The 22,979-nt window shown below is 39.9% G+C and overlaps 1 protein-coding gene and 1 long non-coding RNA gene across 2 annotated transcripts in view; one reads left to right on the forward strand and one right to left on the reverse strand.

Moving 5' to 3' along the window:
• MTA3 (metastasis associated 1 family member 3) overlaps positions 1-22,979 on the forward strand; it is a 165,564-nt gene that overhangs the window by 107,680 nt on the left and 34,905 nt on the right. Inside the window, exons 10-12 of the mRNA XM_028516324.2 lie at positions 7,272-7,460; positions 19,513-19,587; positions 21,396-21,454. Coding sequence (XP_028372125.1) covers positions 7,272-7,460; positions 19,513-19,587; positions 21,396-21,454 — 323 coding nt within the window. The remainder of the gene's footprint in view (positions 1-7,271; positions 7,461-19,512; positions 19,588-21,395; positions 21,455-22,979) is intronic.
• LOC118501069 overlaps positions 22,868-22,979 on the reverse strand; it is a 28,208-nt gene continuing 28,096 nt past the window's right edge. Inside the window, exon 4 of the long non-coding RNA XR_004903643.1 lies at positions 22,868-22,881. This is a non-coding gene — a long non-coding RNA (uncharacterized LOC118501069). The remainder of the gene's footprint in view (positions 22,882-22,979) is intronic.

Raw genomic sequence — 22,979 nt, forward strand, 5'->3', positions numbered from 1 at the left:
GGAGGATGCCCCCCTGTGGAGGTCCATGGGAGGAAGTGAGTGTTTGCTGGACAGTAACCCAGTCTACCATAGTGTGCCTAGTGAACGGAGGATGAGAATTTCACTGCCAAGATTTCATCGTCAGTCTTTCTCCTAAAATATTTGTATTTGTCATCTCCATCTGTTGTGAATGAGATGAAATGTGACAACACCTTCAGTGCTATTTGGCAAAGAGAACAGCTTGTGCTGAATTCTCATGATTTTTAAAATTTAGTTTTGAATGGATCTTGTCGTGTGTTATCTGTATAGCTATTGGAAAGATGGTAATTTTGTATGTATCTGGAGAGAAGCCTCTTTTTTTTTTTTTACTGCATTTAGGGTTTAAGTTCTTTTATGTTATTTTAAACTAAGGTGTACATGCAGTAAGGTGTATTAAGTATCCTGCACTTTAGATGTACAGTTTATACATTTTTACATAAGTATATTTATAACCATGTAACCACCACCCAGGTTTAGAACAAAACAAAACAAAACAAAACAAAACAAAAAAACCTCAATGCTAAATCCCCAAAGGGTTCTCATGCCCCTGCTCATCAGTGGTCCCCTGCCCCGCAATGATTATTGAGAACTTTCTCACCATCAAATAATTGTCATTCTTCTCAAAGTCCATATAAATGGAACCACCAGTATGTTCTCTAGTATGTCTAGCTTTCTGGGGTTCTATTATCTTACTGATAAACCATAGTCACTGTTTTTTGTTTTTTTGTTTTTTTCCCAAACTCCTATGTTTTCTTAGCTTATTTCTATGTGTCTTTACTGGGTATTGTCTTTTCTATTACAGAAAATATCTTCTGTATTTTAGTTATATCTTTTCAGGGTAGGATTAGACTATTAAAGTCCTTTCAAAAGAAAGGCTGTGTATCAGATCGATGGAGTTAATAGGGACTCCTAGCAAATCATGTGATCCCCTGGTTTCCTTTGTCAAGTCGATCACTGATTTCAACAGAATTATTTATTCCCTAGGAATTCCACAGTACATGTGTCTGGTGGGATGTTTATTTTCTATGTACACTGATAATTAATGCACCCTCCTCTGGGCTATGGAATAAATGTGGGTTTTGGAGGTTTCATAGCTCCTGGTCAGCTGTGAGTCTGACCCATTTTTCCATTTGATTTGTGGCTCAGCGCAAGAATTAGTCTTCCCAAAAGCAAGTGCATACACAGTCACACTCTGAAAAGAGCAGACAGTCACTGGAGGTTTTGGTCATAACTACTTATAAAGCCTAAGATATTACTTTGGCTCTTTGAAGCCTTATTGTATAATAGCTCATCCTCAATTTTAAAAGTCCCTATAAGAAAAGCATTTTCATTCACCTACCATGTACAAAAGACTGAAAATCCATTCATGCTTTGAGTAGTTGGTATAATATCAGCCAAGAAAAAATAATTTAATTCTGTTACTTTTGGCTTCAGAGCACTGTTAATTATAAAAATTACTTGTACCTCCTAAGGAATCTCAACAGCATAGTTAATTTGTATAATTACTGATTTTGAATACCATTTAACCTTTTTTAGTTTTGTTATTCATTGTAAACTTAGGGGTTTTAAACATAACCATTTGTGAAAATACATTAATTGACGGGATCCCTTTTTTTTCCCCATTTTCGTAGGTCATATATCCAGAAACAATAATCATTTAGTTTCAGGGATAATGTAAAAATGTTTAAGAGTGTACACGTCAGCCAAACTGCCAGGTCTGTCAAGTGGCTGGAGAAGGGGAACTTGATTCTGGAGTTTGTAGAGCACAAGCAAAGAGTAAAGAGCGAATCAAACGTTTCTGTACCCCTGCTACAGAAGAGTGAGAAGCGGTTCCCTTGAGTTGAAGTTTTATTCCTTGATTGTGACACATACTGCAAAAGACTGTGCATGGTCCGTGGTCTTCGCTGCGATTATCACTGGGAAATTGACGAGGTCCCTGCTTGCTTTTATTTTCTGGAATCCAGTGGTTCTTGTATTTTTCAGTGACAGTTGACATTCAGTGTTACATTAGTTTTAGGTGTACAGCATAGCAATTAGACATTTATGTGACTTACCAAGCGATTCCCCCCAATAAGTCTAGTGCCCACCTGGCACCATACACAGTTATTACAGTATTACTGACTGTATCTCTGTGCTGTACTTTTACATGAGTGTTTTGTGCCTGCCGATTTATATTCTTAATCCTTTTTACCCAGCCCTCCAAGCTCCCTCTCACCTGGCAATCATCAGTTATTCTCTGTGTCTGTGGGTCTGTTTTACTTGTTCACTTATTTTGTTTTTTAGCTTCCATGTGTAAGTTAAACCAATACCAGTTACGTTATTTTTCTTTGTCTGACTTATTTCACTTATCATAATATTCTGTAGGTCCATCCATGCTGTTGTAAATGGTAAGATTCCATTCCATTTTTCCTTTTTTTTTTTTTTTTTTGAGCTAAGTAATACTCCATTGAATATATGTACCACATCTTCTTTGCCAGTTGTCTATTGATGGACATTAGGAGCCTTCCATGTCTTGGCTACTGTAAATAATGCTGCAGTGAATGTAGGGGTACATATATCTTTTTGAATTGGTGTTTTGGATTTCTTTGGATATATGCCCAGAAGTGGAATTGTTGAGTCATAAGGTTGTTCGACTTTTTAATTTTTTTAACAGCCTCCATACTGTTTCTCAAAATATCTATACTGATTCTCAGTCTCACCAACAATGCATGTGGGTGCCCTTTTCTCTACATCCTTGTCAGCACTTGTTGTTTGCTGATTACTGATGACAGCCATTCTGACAGGTGTGAGGTGATACCTCATTCTGGTTTTAATTTGCACCTCTCTGATGATTAGTGATGTCAAGCATCTTTTCACATGTCTAGTAGCCATCTGTATGTCCTCTTCAGAGAAATGTCTTTTGAGGTCCTCTGCCCAGTTTTTAGTTGGATTGTTTATATTTTTTTTTGGTGTTGAGTTGTCTGAGTTCTTTATAAATTTTGGATATTAACCCCTTATCAAATGTATCATTGGTGATTATGTTTTCCTATTCACTGGGTTGTCTATTCATTTTGTTGATGGTTTTCTTTCCTGTGCAAAATCTTTTTAGTTTGATGCAGTCCCATTTGTTTATTTCTTTTGTTTCCCTTGACTAAAGAGATAAATCAGAAAAAAATATTACTAAGAGAAATGTCCCAGATATTATTCCCTGTGTTTTGTTCCAGAATTTTTATGGTATAAAGTCTTACATTTAAGTCTTTAATCCATTTTGAGTTTATTCTTGTATATGATGTAAGAAGGTGGTCTAGTTTCTTCTCCTCCTCCTTCTTTTTTGCATGTATCTGTTCAGCTTTCCCAATACAATTTACTGAATAGACTCTTTACCCCACTGTATGTTCTTGCCTCCTTTGTTAAATATTAATTGACCATACAAGCGTGGGTTTATTTCTGGGCTCCTGTTCTGTTCCATTGATCTATATGCCTGTTTTTATGCCAGTACCATGCTGTTTTGATTACTATGACATTGTAAGATAGTTTGATGTCAAGTAGTATGATTCCTTCAACTTAGTTCTTCTTTCTCAACATTGCTGTGGCTATGTGGGGTCTTTTGTGATTCCACATAAATATTTGGATTATTTGCTGTAGTTTTGTGAAATATATCATTGGAATTTTGATAGGAATTGTGTTGAATTTATAGATTGCTTTTGGTAGCATGGACATTTTAACAGTGTTAATTCTTCCTGTCCATAAGCACAGTATCTGCTTCCACTTATTTTGTATCTTCTTCAGTTTCTTTCTTCAGTGTCTTATAGTTTTCTGAGTACTGAATTTTTACCTCCTTGCTCCAACTTATTGATACAATTGTAAATAGGATTGTTTTCTTAATTTCTCATTCTGATCATTAATTATTGATGTAAAAATGCCACCAATTCCTGAATATTAATTTTATATCTTGCTACTTTTACTGAATTAATTTATTGATTTTAATGGTTGGTGGTTTTTTTGGTGGAATCTCTATGTACAGAGGATTATGTCGTCTGTAAACAATGACAGTTTACTTCTTTCTTTTTAATTTCGGTGACTTCTATTTCTTTTTCTTGTTTGCTGTTCCAATACTGTGTTGAATAAAAGTGATAAAAGTAGACATTTTGCCTTGTTCCTGATCTTAAGGAAAAAGCTTGGATTTGTCATATATGTCCTTTATTATGTTGAGATACATCCCTTCTAATCCCACTTTGCTTAGGGTTTTTTTTGTAAATTGGTGCTGAATTTTGTCACATGCTTTCTTTCCATCTGTTGATGTGATCATGATTTTTGTCCTTCACTTTGTTTATGTGGTGTAAAACGTTAATTGATTTGCAGATAATGAGCAAACCTTGCATCTCATGAATAAATCCCACTTCATCATGGTGTATGGTCATTATAATGTGTTGCTGAATTTGGTTTGCTAATACTCTGTTGAGGATTTTTGCAACTGTGTTCATCAGGGATATTGACCTATATAATTTTCTTACTTTGTAATGCTTTTGTCTGGTTTTAGAATAGTGGTTATGGTGGCCTTGTAAAATGAGCTGGGGAGCCTTTCCTCCTCTAAATTTTTTGGGATAGTTTAAGAAAGGTAAGTGTTAATTCTTCTTTGATGTTTGGTAAAATTTACCTATGAGGACATTAGATCCAAGACTTTTATTTGTAGGGAATGTTTTGATGGTTGGTTCATTAGTAGTTATTGATCTCTTCAGATGTTTTTCTTCTTGATTTAGTCTTGGAAGATTGTATTTTTTGAATTTATCCGTATCTTCCAGATTGTCTAATTATTGACATAATTGTTCATAGTGTTTTCTTATAGTCCTTTGTATTTCTGTGGTGTCAGTTGTCACTTTTCCTCTTTCATTTCTGATTTTATTTGGGTCCTCCCTTTTTCTTGATGAGTCTGGCTAAAGGTTTATCAATTTTGTTGATCTTTTCAACAAACCAGCTCTTGGTTTCATTGATCTTTTATGTTATTTTGTTAGACTATTTTGTTTATTTTTGCTCTGATCTTTATAATTTCATTCCTCCTACACACTTTGGGCTTTGTTTGTTTTATTTTGCTTTTCCCTAATTCCTTTACGTGTGAATTTAGATTGCTTATTTGAGTCCAATGATTTATTCTAAGTGAAATGTCAACCCTTGTTAAAGCACTTAGTTGCTGTGCCTAAACATGTGTACGTGTCCTTAGTCTTGCCTTTAGGTCTGTCAACAAATTTATATTCTGCAGTCTTGTTCAGAGTCTTAATATATCACAGCATAAATATATTTTTTAATCCATACCTTTGCTATTTCCCCCCCTTTAACAGGTGTTAGTTGATGTTGGAGCTTAGTTTATGTTCTTGCACCGGGGGAGAACTGTCTACTGCCCCCTATCAGATACTTACGGATCACTTACACGCTAAATCTTAAGACCCTTCTTGTCTTGTAGATTGTGACATCTCTCCATTTGTGAAATTTTAGATAAATATCAGAAGATACACTGTGTTTAAAAGAATTGCGTGACTTGGCTTTCATATGTTAGAATGTTTAAACAAAATGAGCTCTTGGCAAAGATTTGATCACATTGTCGGCCAAATCTGTACCACATGTATGTGCTTATCCCGAGACAGGGCTAATCATCCTGTTTTGCTATTTTCCTGCTACACATACAGTGACATACATGTACAGATCAATCGCTTTCTCTCCAGTAGAAAACTGTTAAGTTTTTCAAAACTTTACATTTTGAATTTTTGGAACCTAGTTTATTTTCTGTGTTTGATGGGAGGAAAATGCTAGACCCAAGGTACTTTTGCAAAAAGTCAATTATATTATCATAACTTATCTTTTCTTCTTTCAAATTATCCTTCATATCACTCTCCCTTGAAATGTATAGGAAACCCCCACCAACCTAGCTGTTCCAAGCATGTCTGGTCATCTATTCTTGCTTAAAAAATATCAACCAAGTTAACTTTTTAAAAAAATTTACTTATTTTGAGAGGCAGGGAAGGACAGGAGAAAGAGAGGGAGAGAAACATCAATGTGTGGTTGCCTCTCGAGTACCCCTTAATGGGGACTTGGTCCACAAACTAGGAATGTGCCCAGACTGGGTGATGAAGACATTGTGGATGAGACGCGAGACATTCACATGGACTACTGAGTCCTGTGGAAGAAAAGGGCGAACATGGCTTTTCTCTCAAGGGGAGCAAAAGCTGTGGCCTCCGCCATGACAGGCCTTATTTCTTTTCTGGGCACATTCCATGATGGTCCTCATTTACTATGCAGAGGTTCGATTTAGGTGCTTACCTTTTACAGAAAACAAAGGAGAGGATGCCACTAATCACATCACAGAAGAAGGATATTTGCAAATGCAAAGGAAAGAGTGGTTGAACTCATTACACTTGTCCTTGGAAGGTTTAGCATGGATTTTAGGAAGTTCCTTTGCAGTGAATGTTTGCTGCCTCAATTCAGGGTGAGGGAGTTTTAGCAAAAGCAAGTCACAAAGTGGCCTAGGTACATTGCAGGCCTGATTCCCCACGGGAGAACCTACCCTTGGGCATGGGTCCTGTACATCTCCGAGTGGGACTGGGGTCCATGCCGCGCAGAATGGTCTTCTATAACTGGGAATCAAACTGGCAACCCTTGGGTCACAGGCTCGCAGTCAGTCCACTGAGCCACACCTGCCAGGGCCAACTAAGTTAATTCTTAGCACAGCAAGGTTAATTTCGTTTTGTTTTGTTTTGTTTTACATGGACTGGTAATGTTTTGTCTTAACTCTCGTTCATTCTCAGTTCCATTGATTTCTTTCCATTTTTCCTTTCGTAGTACATCAGTCTCTCAGTCCAACCTGAGAATATCTTTCTCACTGTCTGATACATAATCTGTTTTTCCTTGTTCAGTAAGGCTGTGCCATCCTTGTATAATAGCTGAAGTAACTTTGGCATTTTTAATAGAAAGGATGATGAAACTTACTGGGTTCCCAGATTAATACCTGGAGGTCCTGGATCTTCATGGTTAGGTTGCTAGAACAAATGGATGCATTTTAAAAGATACATACCTTAAAAGACACTAATCAGCATTTTCTTAAAGCAGTAGATAACATTTTAAATAATTGTTAAGTAATCTCTTCAAAATTTTTTTTAATTTTGTGAAAAAAAAATATGTGCCATCTAAGTATATTATTGTTAATGAAGTGCATCGTGCACTGTTCTTTGATAATCAAGTTTGCATTTATGGCTGATCTTTTCTCTCCATTTTGTTTTCTTTAGTTTCATGCTATGGATACATTGTATAGACACGGCTATGACTTGAGCAGTGCAATTAGTGTCTTAGTGCCCCTTGGAGGACCTGTTTTGTGCAGAGATGAAATGGAAGAATGGTCGGCCTCTGAAGCTAGTTTATTTGAAGAGGCCCTGGAAAAATATGGCAAAGACTTCAATGATATACGCCAAGACTTCGTAAGTAGAAAATTGTGAATAACATAAAATGTTGAGGTGGGAACATTTTATTTGTTTTTGAAATCTGGTGAGCCTTAAAGTATTTATTTAGCGATTCTGTGATGAGTAATTTTTATCTGGTCAACATAGATTGAAGGCCAGTATTATAAAGGAAGAAGCTGACATTTATTCTGGGAAGTAATTGTGAGTAAGACCCAGGGCCAGGAGGCCCTAGTTCTTGCTGTAAACCTTGGCAGTGTGTGTTCATGCTCTTCACCTCTCTGAGTTCTAAGTTTAAAATGTATGAACAGATTGTCTAACCATTTGTGCTAAATATATCTGAGTCCTGCTTCTTAGGCTTGTGGCCCTCCTTTAGACATCCGATATTTTTCTAGTTGTCTCATTGTTGAATCTTAATTTGATGTGGACCTTTGATGTGAAAACAACCTGTAAAGCAGAGAATTTGAATTACAGGCTTTCGCTCTTTCATTCCTCTTAATGATATGCAGTTTCTTACTTGCCTTTTAAATACTAGATAATCTTTAATGCTATTATGTACTTCCTTTTGTCTTTGTGTTTGTGGAATTGCTCTTTCATTAAGCTTACAGTCTCTCTGAAATGGAGAAATTTCCATTTGAAAGTCCATTAATAGATATCTATAACAGTCATCCTTTTAAAACATTATGATAATAAAATCTTTATAGATGGTAAAGTATTTGATGTGAGCTAATATCCTGCTTTTTATGTTGTTGAATTTCTGTTTGAATTCTTTCTGAAGCAAAATTATTATTTATCAATATGGATACATTAAATTCCAAACATGATAATTTAAGCTGTTAGTGTCACTGATATTTCTTCTTCTGGCAAAACGTCACTCATACCCAGATTGTTATATGTCATGATTTCAGTTTATAGGACATGCAGGTGAGAATTTAAAATGCAGTGGTGGCATTTAGCTTCAGATGGTCAGAATGACACACCAGTGCAGTATTATTAATATAAAATAGCTATACCACTAAATAGAAACCACAAAAACAAAGCCCCCCAAAGAACAGAATCTGCAGGTCTGACAAAGGAATGGAAGAAGAGAAACCCTTCTAGAGTGAAACTACTTTCCCTGCATCGAGTGTGACATGCCTGTTTTATGTTCTCATAATCTTTCTGGACTTACTCAAATTCAACAAATGTCTGTTGAGCATCTGCCACATGCCCCGTCTTCATGTAGGCACTAGGCTTGCAACAGAAACGTAACAGTACTTCAGGGAATGAGTGCATAATCAAGATCAAGAGATGGAAACACGTACACGCAACTAAAACAAAATGTAGTTATTTCTGTCAGTAGTATGAACAAATGTTATGGGGTATTGGGAGGGGAATTATCGGTTGTGCCAATCAAGTCAGAAATGGCTTCACAGAGTTATCTGGCATTTCAGCTGGATCTCTGATGGTAAGGGAGAAAACAGCAAATTGGAAGATTTATATGAGGTATGAAACTTGCAGACAGTACTCCCGGGCACCTAACACAGGACTGGGAAGTAACTCTGAATAATAACCGTGGTGCACTATGCTTGGACACAGAGGCTGACATTGATATGGGAAAAAAATAACTAGATGAAAATAACAATGATAATGCTATCAGATGGTTTTTGTTACCTTCACATGCTAAAAAAAATCCTTGTAAATTTGCAGTGTGGTGTATATCAGTTTTTGCTGAAGGTGGTTAGAATTCTTGTTGATGAGCCAGTCACATTACATGTGTTGTAATTTGGAGGTGGAAATTGTCTACCAGTGTCAAAAACATTAAAGAATATATAATACCAGGTGGCTTAACTGCCCAAAGGGTTTATGTTTTTTTGTTTTGTTTTGTTTTGTTTTTAGTTTGGGTGTTTTAAAATAAATTGTATTGCCCTGGCTGGTGTGACTCAGTGGGTTGAGTGCTGGCCTGTGAACTGAATGGTCACTGGTTCAATTCCCAGTCAGGGCACATGCCTGGGTTGCAAGCCAGGTCCCCAGTTGGGGTGTGCAAGAGACAACTCATCGATGTTTCTCTCACACACTGATGTTTCTCTCCCTCCCTCCCCTTCTCTCTAAATATAAATAAAATCTTCAAAAAAAAAACCCCTAATTGTTCACCCCACCCCCTAATACGTTTAAAAGCAATACATAAGCCCTGGCTGGTGTAGCTCAGTGGATTGAGCACGGGCTGGGAACCAAAGTGTCCCAGGTTCGATTCCCAGCCAGGGTACATTCCTGGGTTGCAGGCCATAACCCCCAGCAACTGCACATTGATGTTTCTCTCTCTCTCTCTCTCTCTCTCTCTCTCCCTTCCCTCTCTAAAAATAAATAAATAAAATATTTTTAAAAGAAAAAAGCAATACATAAACCGAAAGGCCATATTTGACAAGCCCACAACTAGCATCATGCTCAGTGGTGAGAGACTGGTACAGGAAAGGGTGCTCAGCATCCCTAGTCATTAGGGAAATACAAATTAGAACCACAGTGAGGTATCACCTCATACCTGTTAGGATGGCTATTACCAAAAAGATAAGAGATAACAAAAGGATAGGCATCAATTCTTCCTTAAAAGTTTGGTGGAATTCACCAGCAAAGACATCTAGTCCTAAGCTTTTTTTTTGATCACAGGTTTTTGATTCCAAATTCAATCTCCTTATTAGTTATATGTAATCTATTTAGATTTTCTGTTTCTTCATGATTCAGTCTGGGTAGGTCGTATGTTTCTAGGAATTGATCTTTTTCCTAGGTTATCCAATTTGTTGGCATATATCGGCTCATAAGAGTCTCTCATATATGAGCCTTTTTATCTGAGTCTTATTTTCTCAGTCTAGCTAAAGGTTTTGTCAGTTTTATCTTTTTTTTAAAGCCATTTGTTACATTGATCTTTTCTATTTTTATAGTTTTTACCTCATTTATTTCTGCTTTGATCTTTGTTATTTCATTCTTTCTGTTAATTGGATCCATTCTTTTTCATTCTTTTTTTTTTCTCCTCTGAGTGGATAATTTCTAATGACCTATCTTTGAGTTTGCATATTTTTTCTGCTTAATCAAGTCTGTTGTTGATGTTCTGTATTGTATTTTTCATTTAATTCCTTGCATTCTTCAACTTCAGGATTTCTGTTAGGTTCCTTTTTATTATTTCTATTTCTCTATTGTACTCGTTCTGTTAGTATATTGTTTTCCTGATTTCATTGTGTTGTCCAACTGTATTTTCTTACAACTTACTGAACTTCCTCAAAACAATAAACATTTTTTTCAGGCAAATAGTAGATACTCATTCCTTTGGGGTCAGCTACTGGAAAATTACTGTGTTCCTTTCGCAGCGTCTTATTCTCTTAATTTTCCATGTTTCTCATAACCGTGTGTGGATGTCTGTGTGTTTGATGGAGCAGTGACCTCTTCCATACTTACAGACTGGCTTTAGTGGGGAAAGGCCTTCACCAAACCAGCAGGTGGTGCGAGAGCACTGGCTCATTGGGGAGGGCCAAGTGGCGTAATCACATTCGGCTCCATCAGCTGAGGTCAGTGTTGGTCAAGATTGCAGGGGTCCTCCGTGGCCATGGCTGCAGGTGTGCAGTGGCAGTGAGAACTGTTACAGTCTGCAGTGACACAGCCTGCAGGGGGTCCTCCTGCTGTCTTTTTCTCCATGGGGTATGCCATGGCCCAGGGAGACCCTCTTGGCAATGGGTCTGGCTTTGGAGTGTCCTGTGGTGGTGGAGGTGTGAGGCATGGGCACACCTGGGTCTGCCACAGAGCCAGGAGTGGGGATGTGTGTGCATAGAGTGACAGCAGTTCGGGGTGCTGGCTAGTTTCCAGGGCCCTGGTGCCTGAGATGTGTGCACATGTGGAACAGTGTGGAGCTGAGGTCAAAGTGCAGGTACATGTGGAACTGCCGGGACTCTGGGGTCTAGGTTGTGCATGGAGTTGGAGGTGGGGGGCTGGCAGCCCTGTTTCAGGGGTAGGGCACAGCCGTGTCCTCTGGGAGTGACTCAGCAGTGTCTCCCAATGGCATCAATGGCTGTCGGTTACCTCAGGGGCGTAGGTGCTGGTTTCTCTGCGGAGCAGGCTGCTGTGGTCCACGCCAGCACACACCGCAGGGGCCTGTGCTGTGACAACTGCAGGAATTCTGTCATGGGGGCTATATGAGGTCCTGGTGGCAAAGGCTCCTGGGCTCCTCTGTACAGCAGGCCGCTGGGGACCTCCCTGGCACCCATCTCCTGGCTTATTTTGACAGTCTCCACTCTTCTTCCTTGTTCCTAGCCTTTCCCAGATGTCTCGGCTAAGCTGTCTGCAGTGATTCCTTCTGTGTGGTGATTCTTCATTATTTGCTCCACCATGTTGCTGTAGGTTCTTAATTTGACTCTTCCATTCTCCCAGGACTATTTTTATTTGTTGATAGCTATTTACTGTTTTGTTTTGTTTTGCTTGTGGTGGGGGGAACGAGACTCGTATCTCCTATTCCTCTACGTTGCTGATACCTCTCTGTCCGTTTTAAGTTGTCTAGTTTATTGTCATAAGGTTGTTCATAATAGTCTCATATTATCCTTTTAAGGCCTAGGGGATGGATCTGTAGTGATGTCCCCCTCACTTTCCCGATGTAGGTCTTCTCTCTTTTTTTCTCATCAGTCTGACCTAGACTGATCAAAAAAAAATATTTATTTTTAGAGAGAGGAGGAGAGGGAGAGAGACATCAATCTGTGAGAGATACATCAACTAGTTGCCTCTCGCACTTCCTAACCTGGGGAGCTGGCCTGCAGCCCAGGCACGTGTCTGGGCGAGGAATGACACTGCGGACCTTCCAGTTCACAGGCCGGCACTCGGTCCACGCTGGCACTCAGTCCACTGAGCCACACCAGCCAGGGTGGGACTTCTCAATTTTATTGAGCTTTACAAAGAAGCAGCTTTTGGTTTGATTGACTTTTCTTTTCCATTGTTTTCTTCTGCTTTTATATTTATTATTTCCTTTCTTTAGCTTGCTTTGGGTTAAGGTGCTTTGTCTTTTCCTGATGTCTTTTTAAGGTTGTAGCTTACATCATTTATTTGAAACGCTTCTTCTAATGCAGTCATTTTTTGGTAGCATATATTTAGCTAACAACGATTTCAGCTTTGCCTGAAAAACTTTTTACTGTTTCCTTTGAAAATATTTTTTATTCTTTCTAGAATTCCTTTCTCTCTCTCTCCCTCTCTCTCTCCATCTCTCTCTCTCTCTCTCTCTCTCTCCCTTTCTCTCTCCATCTCTGTCTCTCTCTCTCTCTCTCTTTCAATACCTACAGGTGTTTATTTGGCTTATGCAGTTTCTGATGGGAAAGTTAGTATGTATGTAAATTTCCTTTTTCTTCGCGTTTAAGATTTCTCTTTACTACTTGGTTTTTAGCAGTTTTACTACTACACTGTGCCTGGGCGTGCTTTTGTAATTATTCTACTCGTGTTTCCGCGAGATGAGATTTTCTGTTTGTGTATTAGTTCGCATAATCTATATTGATTTATCTTCTAGTACACTAATTCTTTTTTTCTGTTATAGCCAGTATACTGATAAACTTGTTAAAGGAATTTTTCAAATATGATAGCATGCTTTTTTCTAACATTTATTTTTTATTCTTTTTTATGCTTTTGATCTGAGTTTAAATTCCCCATCTATTTGTGTTGTCCAACTTCTCAACTAGACCTTTTAATGTAGTAAAGATAGTTTAATATCTGATATGTCCAATCTTTGGGTCATAGTGGGGATCTGTGTCTGTTGCCTGATTTATTTCTTGAAAATGGGACGTTTATTTTTATGCCATTTTTGATGTCCTGTTTCTTTGATTGGATGTGAGCATCCTGTGTAAACAACAACACAAACTGAGTTAAGTAGAATTTGCATTCTGAAATGCGCATGCCTCTTCTCCTTCCAGGCCACTGTTGTGGGGGATCAAGTCCGTCTAGTCAGTAGTTGGGCCAGCTTTGGGTTTTGTTGTTCGTTACCTTCAGCACGACACCTTCGACACCTTCGAGCCTCACAGGGCCCCAAAAGCTTAATGATGCATTCCCTGTTTTTGCCAAATATGCCCTTTACCCAGCAGGAAAGGCTGCCCACCTGACTAGTTCCCCCAGCATCTCACCCAGTTTGCAACCTGCTGGGTTTCACTTCTCCGCCAGCCTGAAGAGTTATTCAAACAAGTCAGTTGCATCCTCCCATGAGAACTTTCTTTGGGAACCAGGGCACACTTACCCTCTTGGGACAGAAAGCCTCACTTCCACAGCCCTTGCTGGCTCACTGTTCCCAAGTGCAACCGCTTTTGTGGCCTTCCATGGTGTCCTTGACCCTGAGCTGTGAATATGTCAGCCTCATCTGTTTTGTCTCGGGCGTTATGTGTTCTATGTCCGGCCATCTTGTATTGTTTTGAGGGGTGGATGCCTCACTGACGGGGTGAAAAGGAGGGTTTCTGAACACCCATAGACCTGAGACTCTTTGCTGCGCTTGACGTGGGGCCTGGGATGTGGAGGGTTTTTTCAGCGTTCCTGCCCCCACCCCGGCAGGCCCTGCACTATGGAGCCTCTCTTCACATGGTTGTGCTTCTCCCCACAGCACGGTGCTGCTGCTTACTGCCTGCAGGGTTCACGGTGTGGGCACCGAGGGTTCCTCTGCTGTCCTGTTGAAGCCCCAGTAGTCCTCGGCAGGCTCTGTGTGCCCACGTCTCAGTGGCAGCACTCCCACAGCTCCTTTGCTGCAGCCAGCCTCTGCCTCGTCTTGCATTCTACTGACAGGGGGTTGTGGTTGAGCACAGACTTCTTCCTCGCTCCAGTGGCAGACAGCCTTTGCTTTGTAATGTATGGGAGAAGGACCTGGGGAGTAAGGGATTTTCTCGCCTAGTCCCCAGTGGCAGCTGATCACCATTTGCACACCCACATCACCACCAGTGGGGGTTTTGTTAGGTCTCTCGCCTTGTTCCAATTCTTATAGCTGACCACCTCCAAATTTTACATTTTTGATATTTGATTGATTCTGACCCGGTCTGTGGTCTGTTATGGTGAATGTTCCATGTGCTCTTGGAAAGAGTAGGTATTTTGCTTTAGATGGAATGTTCTGTAAATGCCAGTTAGGTCAAGTTTATTGATAGTGTTGTTCAAGTCTTTGGAAGCCTTACTGGTTTTTTGTCCATTTGGTCTAGTACTTATTTGAGAGAGCACTATTAAAAGTCTCTAGCTATATCTGTGGATTTTTTATTACTCCTATCAATTGTAATTTGGTTTTTGCTTTAATTATATTGAAACTCTGTTAATTAGGTACATACACATTTAGGATGGTTATGTTCTTGTGGTGAATTGACCCTTTTATCTTTAAATCATGCTTCTTTATTCATGGTAGTATTATTTGTGGTAGTCTATTTTATCTTTAATTAGTATAATTAAGCTTTCTTTTCTTTAAAGATTTTATTTACTTTTTTATTTTTAGAGAGGGGAAGGGAAGGAGAAAGAGAGGGAGAGAAACATCAGTGTGTGGTTGTCTCTTGTGCACCTCCTACTGGGGACCTGGCCTGCAACCCAGGCATGTGCCCTGACTGGGAATTGTACCGGCAACCGTTGGGTTCACAGGCTGGTACTCAGTCCACCAAGCCACACCAGTCAGGGTCATGTGTGGGTTCCTTAAGGGAAACTGCTTAGGACTCCAGCAGTTTCTTCCACTGACTCAGTCCCCACTGGTGTTGGCATCCAGAAGTTATAGGGACTTTCTGGCACTGGAACCCTGGGCTTGGGGGACCTGGCGTGGGGCTGGGGCTCATTGCTCCTGAGATATCCCTCCCAAATTTTTATCCACCACACAGGGATGTGGGACCAACCCATTCCACGTCTCCAACCCTCCTATCAGTCTGGATGGATGTGGTTTCTTTAATTCTGTAGTTGTCAGACTTCCATTCAACTCGATTTCTGATGGTTCTGATTGGTGGTGGTTCTATATTTTAGTTGTAATTTTGATGTGGTTGTGTGAAGAGGTGAGCCACGTTTACATATGCTACCATCATGACGAGAAATCCTGGAAATACAATGTTTGGATTTCTGATCTTTATGTTATAGGGAAGTAAACTAGAAGGAAGTTGGAAACTGTAATTGGAGATGACAGAATCCATTTGAGTGAGCCAGTTTAAGGAGAAAGAAAGCTATTATAGGGTGTTAGAAGGCTAACAGAACCTCCAGGAGTTTCCGGGGATCCAATTTTAGATGCTTCACAACCGGGACTTGTGAAGCCTAGAGCAGTATCTGACCCCACACTGACAGCGTTCTAGCAGCAGCCCTACTACAAAAACTGCTGCCTGTACTACTAGTCATGCTTTGTCTCTGCTCCACTGTGAGCCTGTCATTAAATGCCACATCTCTAGGGTCTGTTCTTTAGACACTTCACTCTTTACTAATTTTTGTATTAGAGTGCTTTTGAGTATGGGTGAGAGAAACTCAACCTCACTGAGTATAGAATAAAGAATAAATGTATGGGTTATATTGGTCAGAGTTCTTAGTTGCTGAGTACAGAATTCACTGTATCTAATATAAGCAGAAAGGAATGGAGGATGTTAGGTTCTCATAGAATCTTTGGGAAGACTAGAGAGCCAGGCTTGGATGCTGTTCTTTCAGAAACAGTGGAAACGCCCGTGCCCTCTGCAGCTTCGCATCCATGGTTTCAAGCTTCGATCGCTGAAAGGTCGGACATGGCCTAGGAGAGCCTGATGTCTCAACCACTGTGCTGGCCAAACTGCCTGGTCTCCCTGCACGCGGCCTCATTTTGATGTTGCCCACTTCCGTATCTACATGTCATTCGGGTTTGCCAGTGTGGCTAACCCAGCCCCTATGCCCGCACCCTCATTCAAGGGCGTCTGAGAAAAATACCGCTTAGAGCTTCAAGGAAGATAAGCCAGTGGTTTGGAAGTGGATGTATAGTAGCTCCCACACTCACTTCTTTGGCTACTGAACATCCATCCTTGCTTTGCTTCCGTCTTTGTAAGCAACAGTAATGATCCCTGAACCATTAGAAAATGTGGTGCCATTTCTTCAGAGGGGAGGCCCAAATTTACTTTCACTTTGGTTGATGTTTATTCTTCCTCTGGTTTGAGCCACAACCCAGACTTTATTGCTTGTAGCTTCTACAATAAATTACAATACTAAAACTACCACCAAGAGACCTTACAAAGAAATAGAAAGGGAATTGGGGTACAGACGGAAAGTAATCATACCAAGCAAGGGCAGAAGTACGTGTGGCTTCTTTAGTCGTCTTTTCTGCTTCTGAGGTTTATCCTGAGGCCTTCGCTGGGATTCAGAATTGAATTCCCCCACTGTCCTTCTCCCCTCAGTACCTTTAATAACCCGAGTTCTCAGTCTGGTAGGGTGACCCAAACCTTCATTCTTAAGGGTTCTGAGCCCTGATTAGAAGCAGTATTTGGTGGGAATAAGTCTTTCATACTCTGTGGGTGGTATTGCTAGCCAATACACGACAGGCAGAAAAGGCAGATCATGTTCAGACTGAGAGTCTGTTCGATGAGGATAGACGGCTGCTATTCCAGGATGCTGAGAGTTTAACGTACCTGACAGGTTACCAGGAAGGGTGCCATGTTGGAGGCCCAGTGCACGCTCTTCCTTGCAGTTTGGACACCTGGAGTGATCAGATCAGATTTGGTGAGAGGACATCCATGTGGTGGCACCCGTGTGTGATCTGTCTCCTTGCCTCTGTGTCCACTCTGTGTATGTGTCTTGAGTCTTCATTGGTGTGGTTAGGAGGAGAGGCCGACTGATCACCGTAGAGGAGATAACTTACCCACCTGATATTAATGAGAGTCTTGTCTGCAGAGGGAGCCTGGGAGTGAGCACGAGGACGCAAATATCCTCACGCTCAGGCCCGTCCTGGTTGTCTGCCTGCAGACCTCTTTTCTGAGCCTCATGGTCCCCGGCATTCTAACCTGGTTCCTTTTGAGTCCCTGATGGTTGCGACAAGTGAATAACCCCTGCCCACGAATGGGCGTGGGTTAGTACTGCTGGCTGGCTCCCTCAGCTCAAAGTAGAAAGCCAGGTGTTCACTCCCGTGTTCCACCTTCCAAAAGGGTCTCCTCCTTCACTGTGCTTCAGAGCCGCTCCTGCTCCAGACTGAAATTCGGCAGCTGTGTTGTTCCAGTTGGTGCCAGTATATCATGCAGAACCGTCTGCACAGTCACACCCTTGTCCTCCTCAACTGACGTGTCACAGGGAACGCCCACGGAGCCCCAGCTGAGGGTTGAGGGAGAAACGACACTGCATTAGGAGTGGGCACACTAGGCTGGAGTGGGCACACTAGGCTGGGGCGTGTTCTTCACGTGTTTGCAACCTGCTCCGCTCCATGATGAGGGCCTGGTGGTGCTGAGCACGCCCGACTAGGACTTCGTGGCTCACCCCCAGATAAGGTCCGGGTCGTGATGAAGCTCAGGTTACGAGGGTCCGTTGGTTTTCTTTCTCAGGCTTCCAGCTAATTAAATGTCAGGGGTTATTTCTCACAAGACTTGTTAGGAGATGGAGAGGTTTTAGCTTGCATAAAACCCTAGGGGACACTGCCAGTGTCTTGTGAGGTCATACCCTCTGAGGTCTGGGCGTGCTCTTGTAAGCCCTTCAAACCATTGCTCAGAGCCCTCAAGCTCCACTAGATTGCTTGTTGGAACGGAGAGCACTGTTTGCTTTAGTTGCGATGTGAATTCCAGTGACTGTACAGATTTGGGTCCTCCAAGGAGAGACCACATTTGTAACTGCTGCTGGAGTTGCCACCCAGTTAAACTTAAAATAAATTCCGTCTGTTTTCTCTTCAGACCAAATAGGTGGGTGAAATGTGGAGGTGGTAGGAATTGCATGGGTGTTTCACACGCGATCGCAAGCTGCAGTGCAGTCTGGAAAGTACTGGTTTTTGACTTTAAATATTTTTTTATTTTTCAGTTACAGTTGGCATACAATGTTATAACAGTTTCAGGCATAGAACCCATTGATTAGACATTATATAACTTACTAGGTTTGGGAAGTGCTGTTGTAGCTCGGACCCCGACGGTGCATCAGGCACCGCTGGATGGCAGTCAGGATGCCGAGTCACCTGTCTGTAAAATCTGCTACTGCAGCTGAAATTGTGAACGTCGTCGTCAGTCATTTTGTGGGAAATTCGATCTGCCTCGATTTGCATCTTGGATGACTATAGCGAACGGATCTCCCTTTACAGAGGGACATGCTGAATATATTATTTGGTTGTGGGTCTGGTGACTGGGAACTCATTCAGCCATTTTTGAATAATGAAAAATAACAAAGGCCCTGATGAGTGGCTCAGTGGGTTGGGCGATGTCCTGCAGACCGAAAGGTCATCACTTACTTGATTTCCACACCACGCCTGAGGTGTGGGCCAGGTCCCCAGTTGGGTGCGTGTGAGAGGCAGCCCGCCAGTGTTTCTCTTGTACATCGATGTTTTTCTCCCTCTCTGTCACACATCGATGTTTTTCTCCCTCTCTTTTTCCCTTCCTTTCCCTCCTCTAAAAATAAATCAAATCTTTAAACAAAAAAACAAGGGCAAGCTTTCTGTTTTTCCACTATGAACCACTCTGGGCTATGTTCTTTTTCTCCCCCAGAGATTTATGGTAAGTTTTGGTTTTATTTACAACTAAAATAGGTCAGAACAGTTTTTTAAAGGATGAAAAATATACCAGAGACCAAATGACACCCAGTTGTAGCTGATGTCTGTGGAAGTAAAAGTAACTCTGGGTAAATCTACTTAAATATCATATGTAAAATTTGTGTTCCAACTTCACCTATATAACCTGAGAACAACTTTCCTGAGTAAATCATAAAATAGTATTGGTCATAAGGTTTATAATTTTTAACAAAATAGAAGTGAGAAATGAAATGTGTTGTATTAGTCTCTAACTGAATGTGACTTGTTTGGGATACCCTGTGCTAAGAATTAATTTCCGTTTCTGTAAATTGAATGAATCTTCCACATGGATATTTGCCTCATTATTTTAAAGTATTGGTTTTAAAGGAAAGCAGTTGCTGTAGCAGCTTGTTTTTATTTTCATGTTGAATATTTTTTCAGCTCCCTTGGAAATCATTGACGAGCATCATTGAATATTATTACATGTGGAAAACTACTGACAGATATGTACAGCAGGTAATTTTTTTATATTGCTACCATTATGATTGCATTAAAGTGAACTTTCTGGTCATATTTTAGTATTTCTTGGCAGTATGCTTAATTTTAAATTTGTTTTGTTTTATGTTTTCTAGACTCTTAAATTGCATGATTTTATAGCCTTAAGATGCTATATTAAGATTTTAGTCTTATTTTTTTTTTTTACTTCAGAATTTATTATGATGGCTATTTTGGAAAGACAACAGGGAAAGATACCACTAGAGAGGCAGTATTTTCCTTGCCAGGTGCCTAATCCTAACGTCTTTGTGAGTTTACTTGAAGGAGATGACCTAAGATTTGAAGTTGGCACAAACCTTTTGAACAAGTTATTTTACAGTATTAAAAATTTAGACTAATGCCATAACCATATAATTTATTTTGAAACCTCTTTATATGACATTTGTGTGACTATATCCCCTACACCTGTCATCTTACCTGTAGAAGTTAGTCTTGCTCGTTTGATGTTTTGGTACCGTACATACATTTTTATCCAAAAGTATTTTTAAAAGCAGGGAATCATTTGTTTTTGAGTCCTTCCCACATGTCCCAAACTGAGGCAATTCTTTCAGTTACTTATTTTGAGTAATACTACTTGGGAAAAAGCATATTTTCCTGAAGTGACTTCAGTTAATACTTGTTTTTATAGTCTTCTAGTCACATGTCAGAATGGGTAAAGAAAGGGGCATATATGTTTAGTACAGACATTTTATTTCCTAAGTATGTGATTGCATAGTGGCATGTGTTGGGTGCTGTAAAAATACACTGTAAGAATCACTGTCTCATTATAGTGAGTTGTTGAGAATGAGAATAGTGAATGCCAGCCAACCCATGGCTTGCTGAAAATTTTCCTGTGTCAGCATCATATATAATTCAAAAAGTGCTTATTTGAGACAGTTTAGCTACAAGTGAAGACCATGTGCTCTGAAAACCCATGTTATTTAAAGCAAAAAGAGCCCCCAAAGGTGGCAGAGATAATAATAACATCAGGGATGGTTGAAAATGTTTGGATAAAATTACTTTCAGAAATTTTAACTCTGTCCCTAAAAGTTTTAAGTTGTCCCCCTAAATGCTTTTGTTCACTCCTCATTAAGAAAACGAGGAGAAATATTTTGGTTTGTCTTATTTTTGGATATCTACCATATATTATTTTCCTTCCCTATTTGCATTCATTATTGTGTTGATCAGTCTCTGGATCTGACTACATAATCTTTTTCCCATTCCTTTCCTGCATTTGGCTCCTAATTGGTTCCTAAAATCTGATGTGAGTTCAGCCAAGCTTTAAAGTATACTGCATATCTCCCAACATTTGAGGGTAAATGCTTATTTAATTGTATTTAGAATAGTTACTATCTCTTTTCTTTTGCATGGACTTTGAAAACTAATCATCTCTGAATATTTTTCTAAAAGTAAAGATTATGTGTGGTTTTTTTTTTCCTCTCAGAAAAACAAAAAAAGAAATAAGGTCAAAAAATAAATTTGAAAAGTGAAAATGGTTACTTACAAGTTCTGTTGATTTACTTATGTGGGGAACGGAGTTGTTCATTGCTTTATTTTTAAAATCTATGTCTAAAATGTTATTAATACTTATAGTTCTGTATCTGAGAATCTAGTGACTTTTCTTACAAATTATTGCTGCTTAATTTTCTTACAAACTACTATATGCCCTAAAGTGGCAATCTTTTAATTTTGCTTTAATACATGATTTTCTTGTGAATTTTTTAAAACCATGAAGTGGTAATAATTCTTAGGCGTTGCATGTAACATATTTTATCCATCTTTTGAATTAGAAACGTCTAAAAGCTGCAGAAGCTGAGAGTAAACTGAAACAAGTGTACATCCCAACTTAGTAAGTAACGGAAATCTTTTAAAATGCTTGTCATGGTATTAATGCTATCAAAGCAAAATGTGTCATGTGGGGCAGTGTCAGCCAAATTTGAATTTTTTGTGTATCTTGTTTTCTTCCGCCACAAAGCATGAGACTTGCTTCCCCTGACCACTGCACTGGTGTTTTCAGAGAGAAAGATGGCTGGTGGGGGAAACACCCAGCAGACCGCAGGAGGACTAGGGGGAGAGCGGCCCTGTATTGTGCTCAGACGCAGCTGCAGGGGGCGTGTCAGGAAGCCAGCCTGTGACATGCCACTGCTTGAAGCAACTGTGTTTCAGAGAGCTACCAACTTAGGAAACTTGTCCATGGTAGAATGGATTTTGTTTGGGTAATGCGCATTGCCCTTTGGGGTATAGTAATTTTATGTTATTTGCTTAGAAGGATGGTTAGTAAGAATGGGAAAGTAAGTAGAATCATACTTTGTAAATATTTGATAAATAATGAATATCTTTTGATTGACTTGGTCTAGCATTCCATCATTTTCCTTTGGACTTAGAAATCATTGTTGTATCAAAATGAATGCCAGTATTCTTTTCATGCGCTATGTTTTAAACGACTTGCAATCTTGTTCTTGGTATCTGTAGAGTTCTGTCATGTGTTTGTTCAGGAAAATCTAGTTTATCGAGCATCATGTATATAGTGCTGTCCTAGGTTTGGGGGTGGGTTTAAAACAAGACTTACTGCAAAGTTCTAGCTGTAAGATTTTTCTCACTCTATGGGAGCGAAGTACAGTGGTTTTGTACTAAACCTTTTATTTACTGAATTTTGACGTATTAAGACATTTGTATATATAGGAGGTCTCATAGAAAATGAATTGTACTGTTCTTACTAATCTTTTATCTCCAAGCAGATAACATGTAATTTACAGGGTCCATAATTTTTATTCAGAGCTGCAATGTCCCTTCTGCATAATGGTTTCTAGTATTTTTGAAAAGTTTATATTTTATTTGACTAATTTATAAAAGAATAACTCCCCAAAGAAAATACTGTTGTGATTTGTGTCTTAGATTTTCAAAAGCAAGCATACCAGCTTTCTTGTACTTTACCATGCTGTCACATCAAAGGACAAGTATACTTAACCAAGACTCACCAAGTAACCCAGATAATTGTTTCTATTCTGTTTTGCATTGACTTTGGAGCCTTGATCAAAGTCAGAGACCAGTCAATTATAGTCTGTGGACCAAATCTGACCTGCTACCACCTTCTTCTTCTTCTTCTTCTTCTTCCTTCTTCCCTCTTCCCTCTTCCTTCTTCCCTCTTCCCTCTTCCCTCTTCCATCTTCCTTCTTCAAATCCTCCCTGGAGGACATTTTTTTTTTTCAATGCTTTTAGAAAGATGGGGTGGGAGAAACGTTGATTGTTTGCCTCTCACAGGCTCCCCAACCTGGACTGAACCTGCAGTCTAGGTTTTTTAGTCTTCTAGTCATGTGGAAAGAATGGAACCTGTGACCTTTCAGTATGTGGGACAGTGCTCCAACCAACTGAGC

The sequence above is a fragment of the Phyllostomus discolor genome, chromosome 6, assembly GCF_004126475.2.
Source record: "Phyllostomus discolor isolate MPI-MPIP mPhyDis1 chromosome 6, mPhyDis1.pri.v3, whole genome shotgun sequence".
In the NCBI taxonomy this organism is placed as follows: Eukaryota; Metazoa; Chordata; class Mammalia; order Chiroptera; family Phyllostomidae; genus Phyllostomus; species Phyllostomus discolor.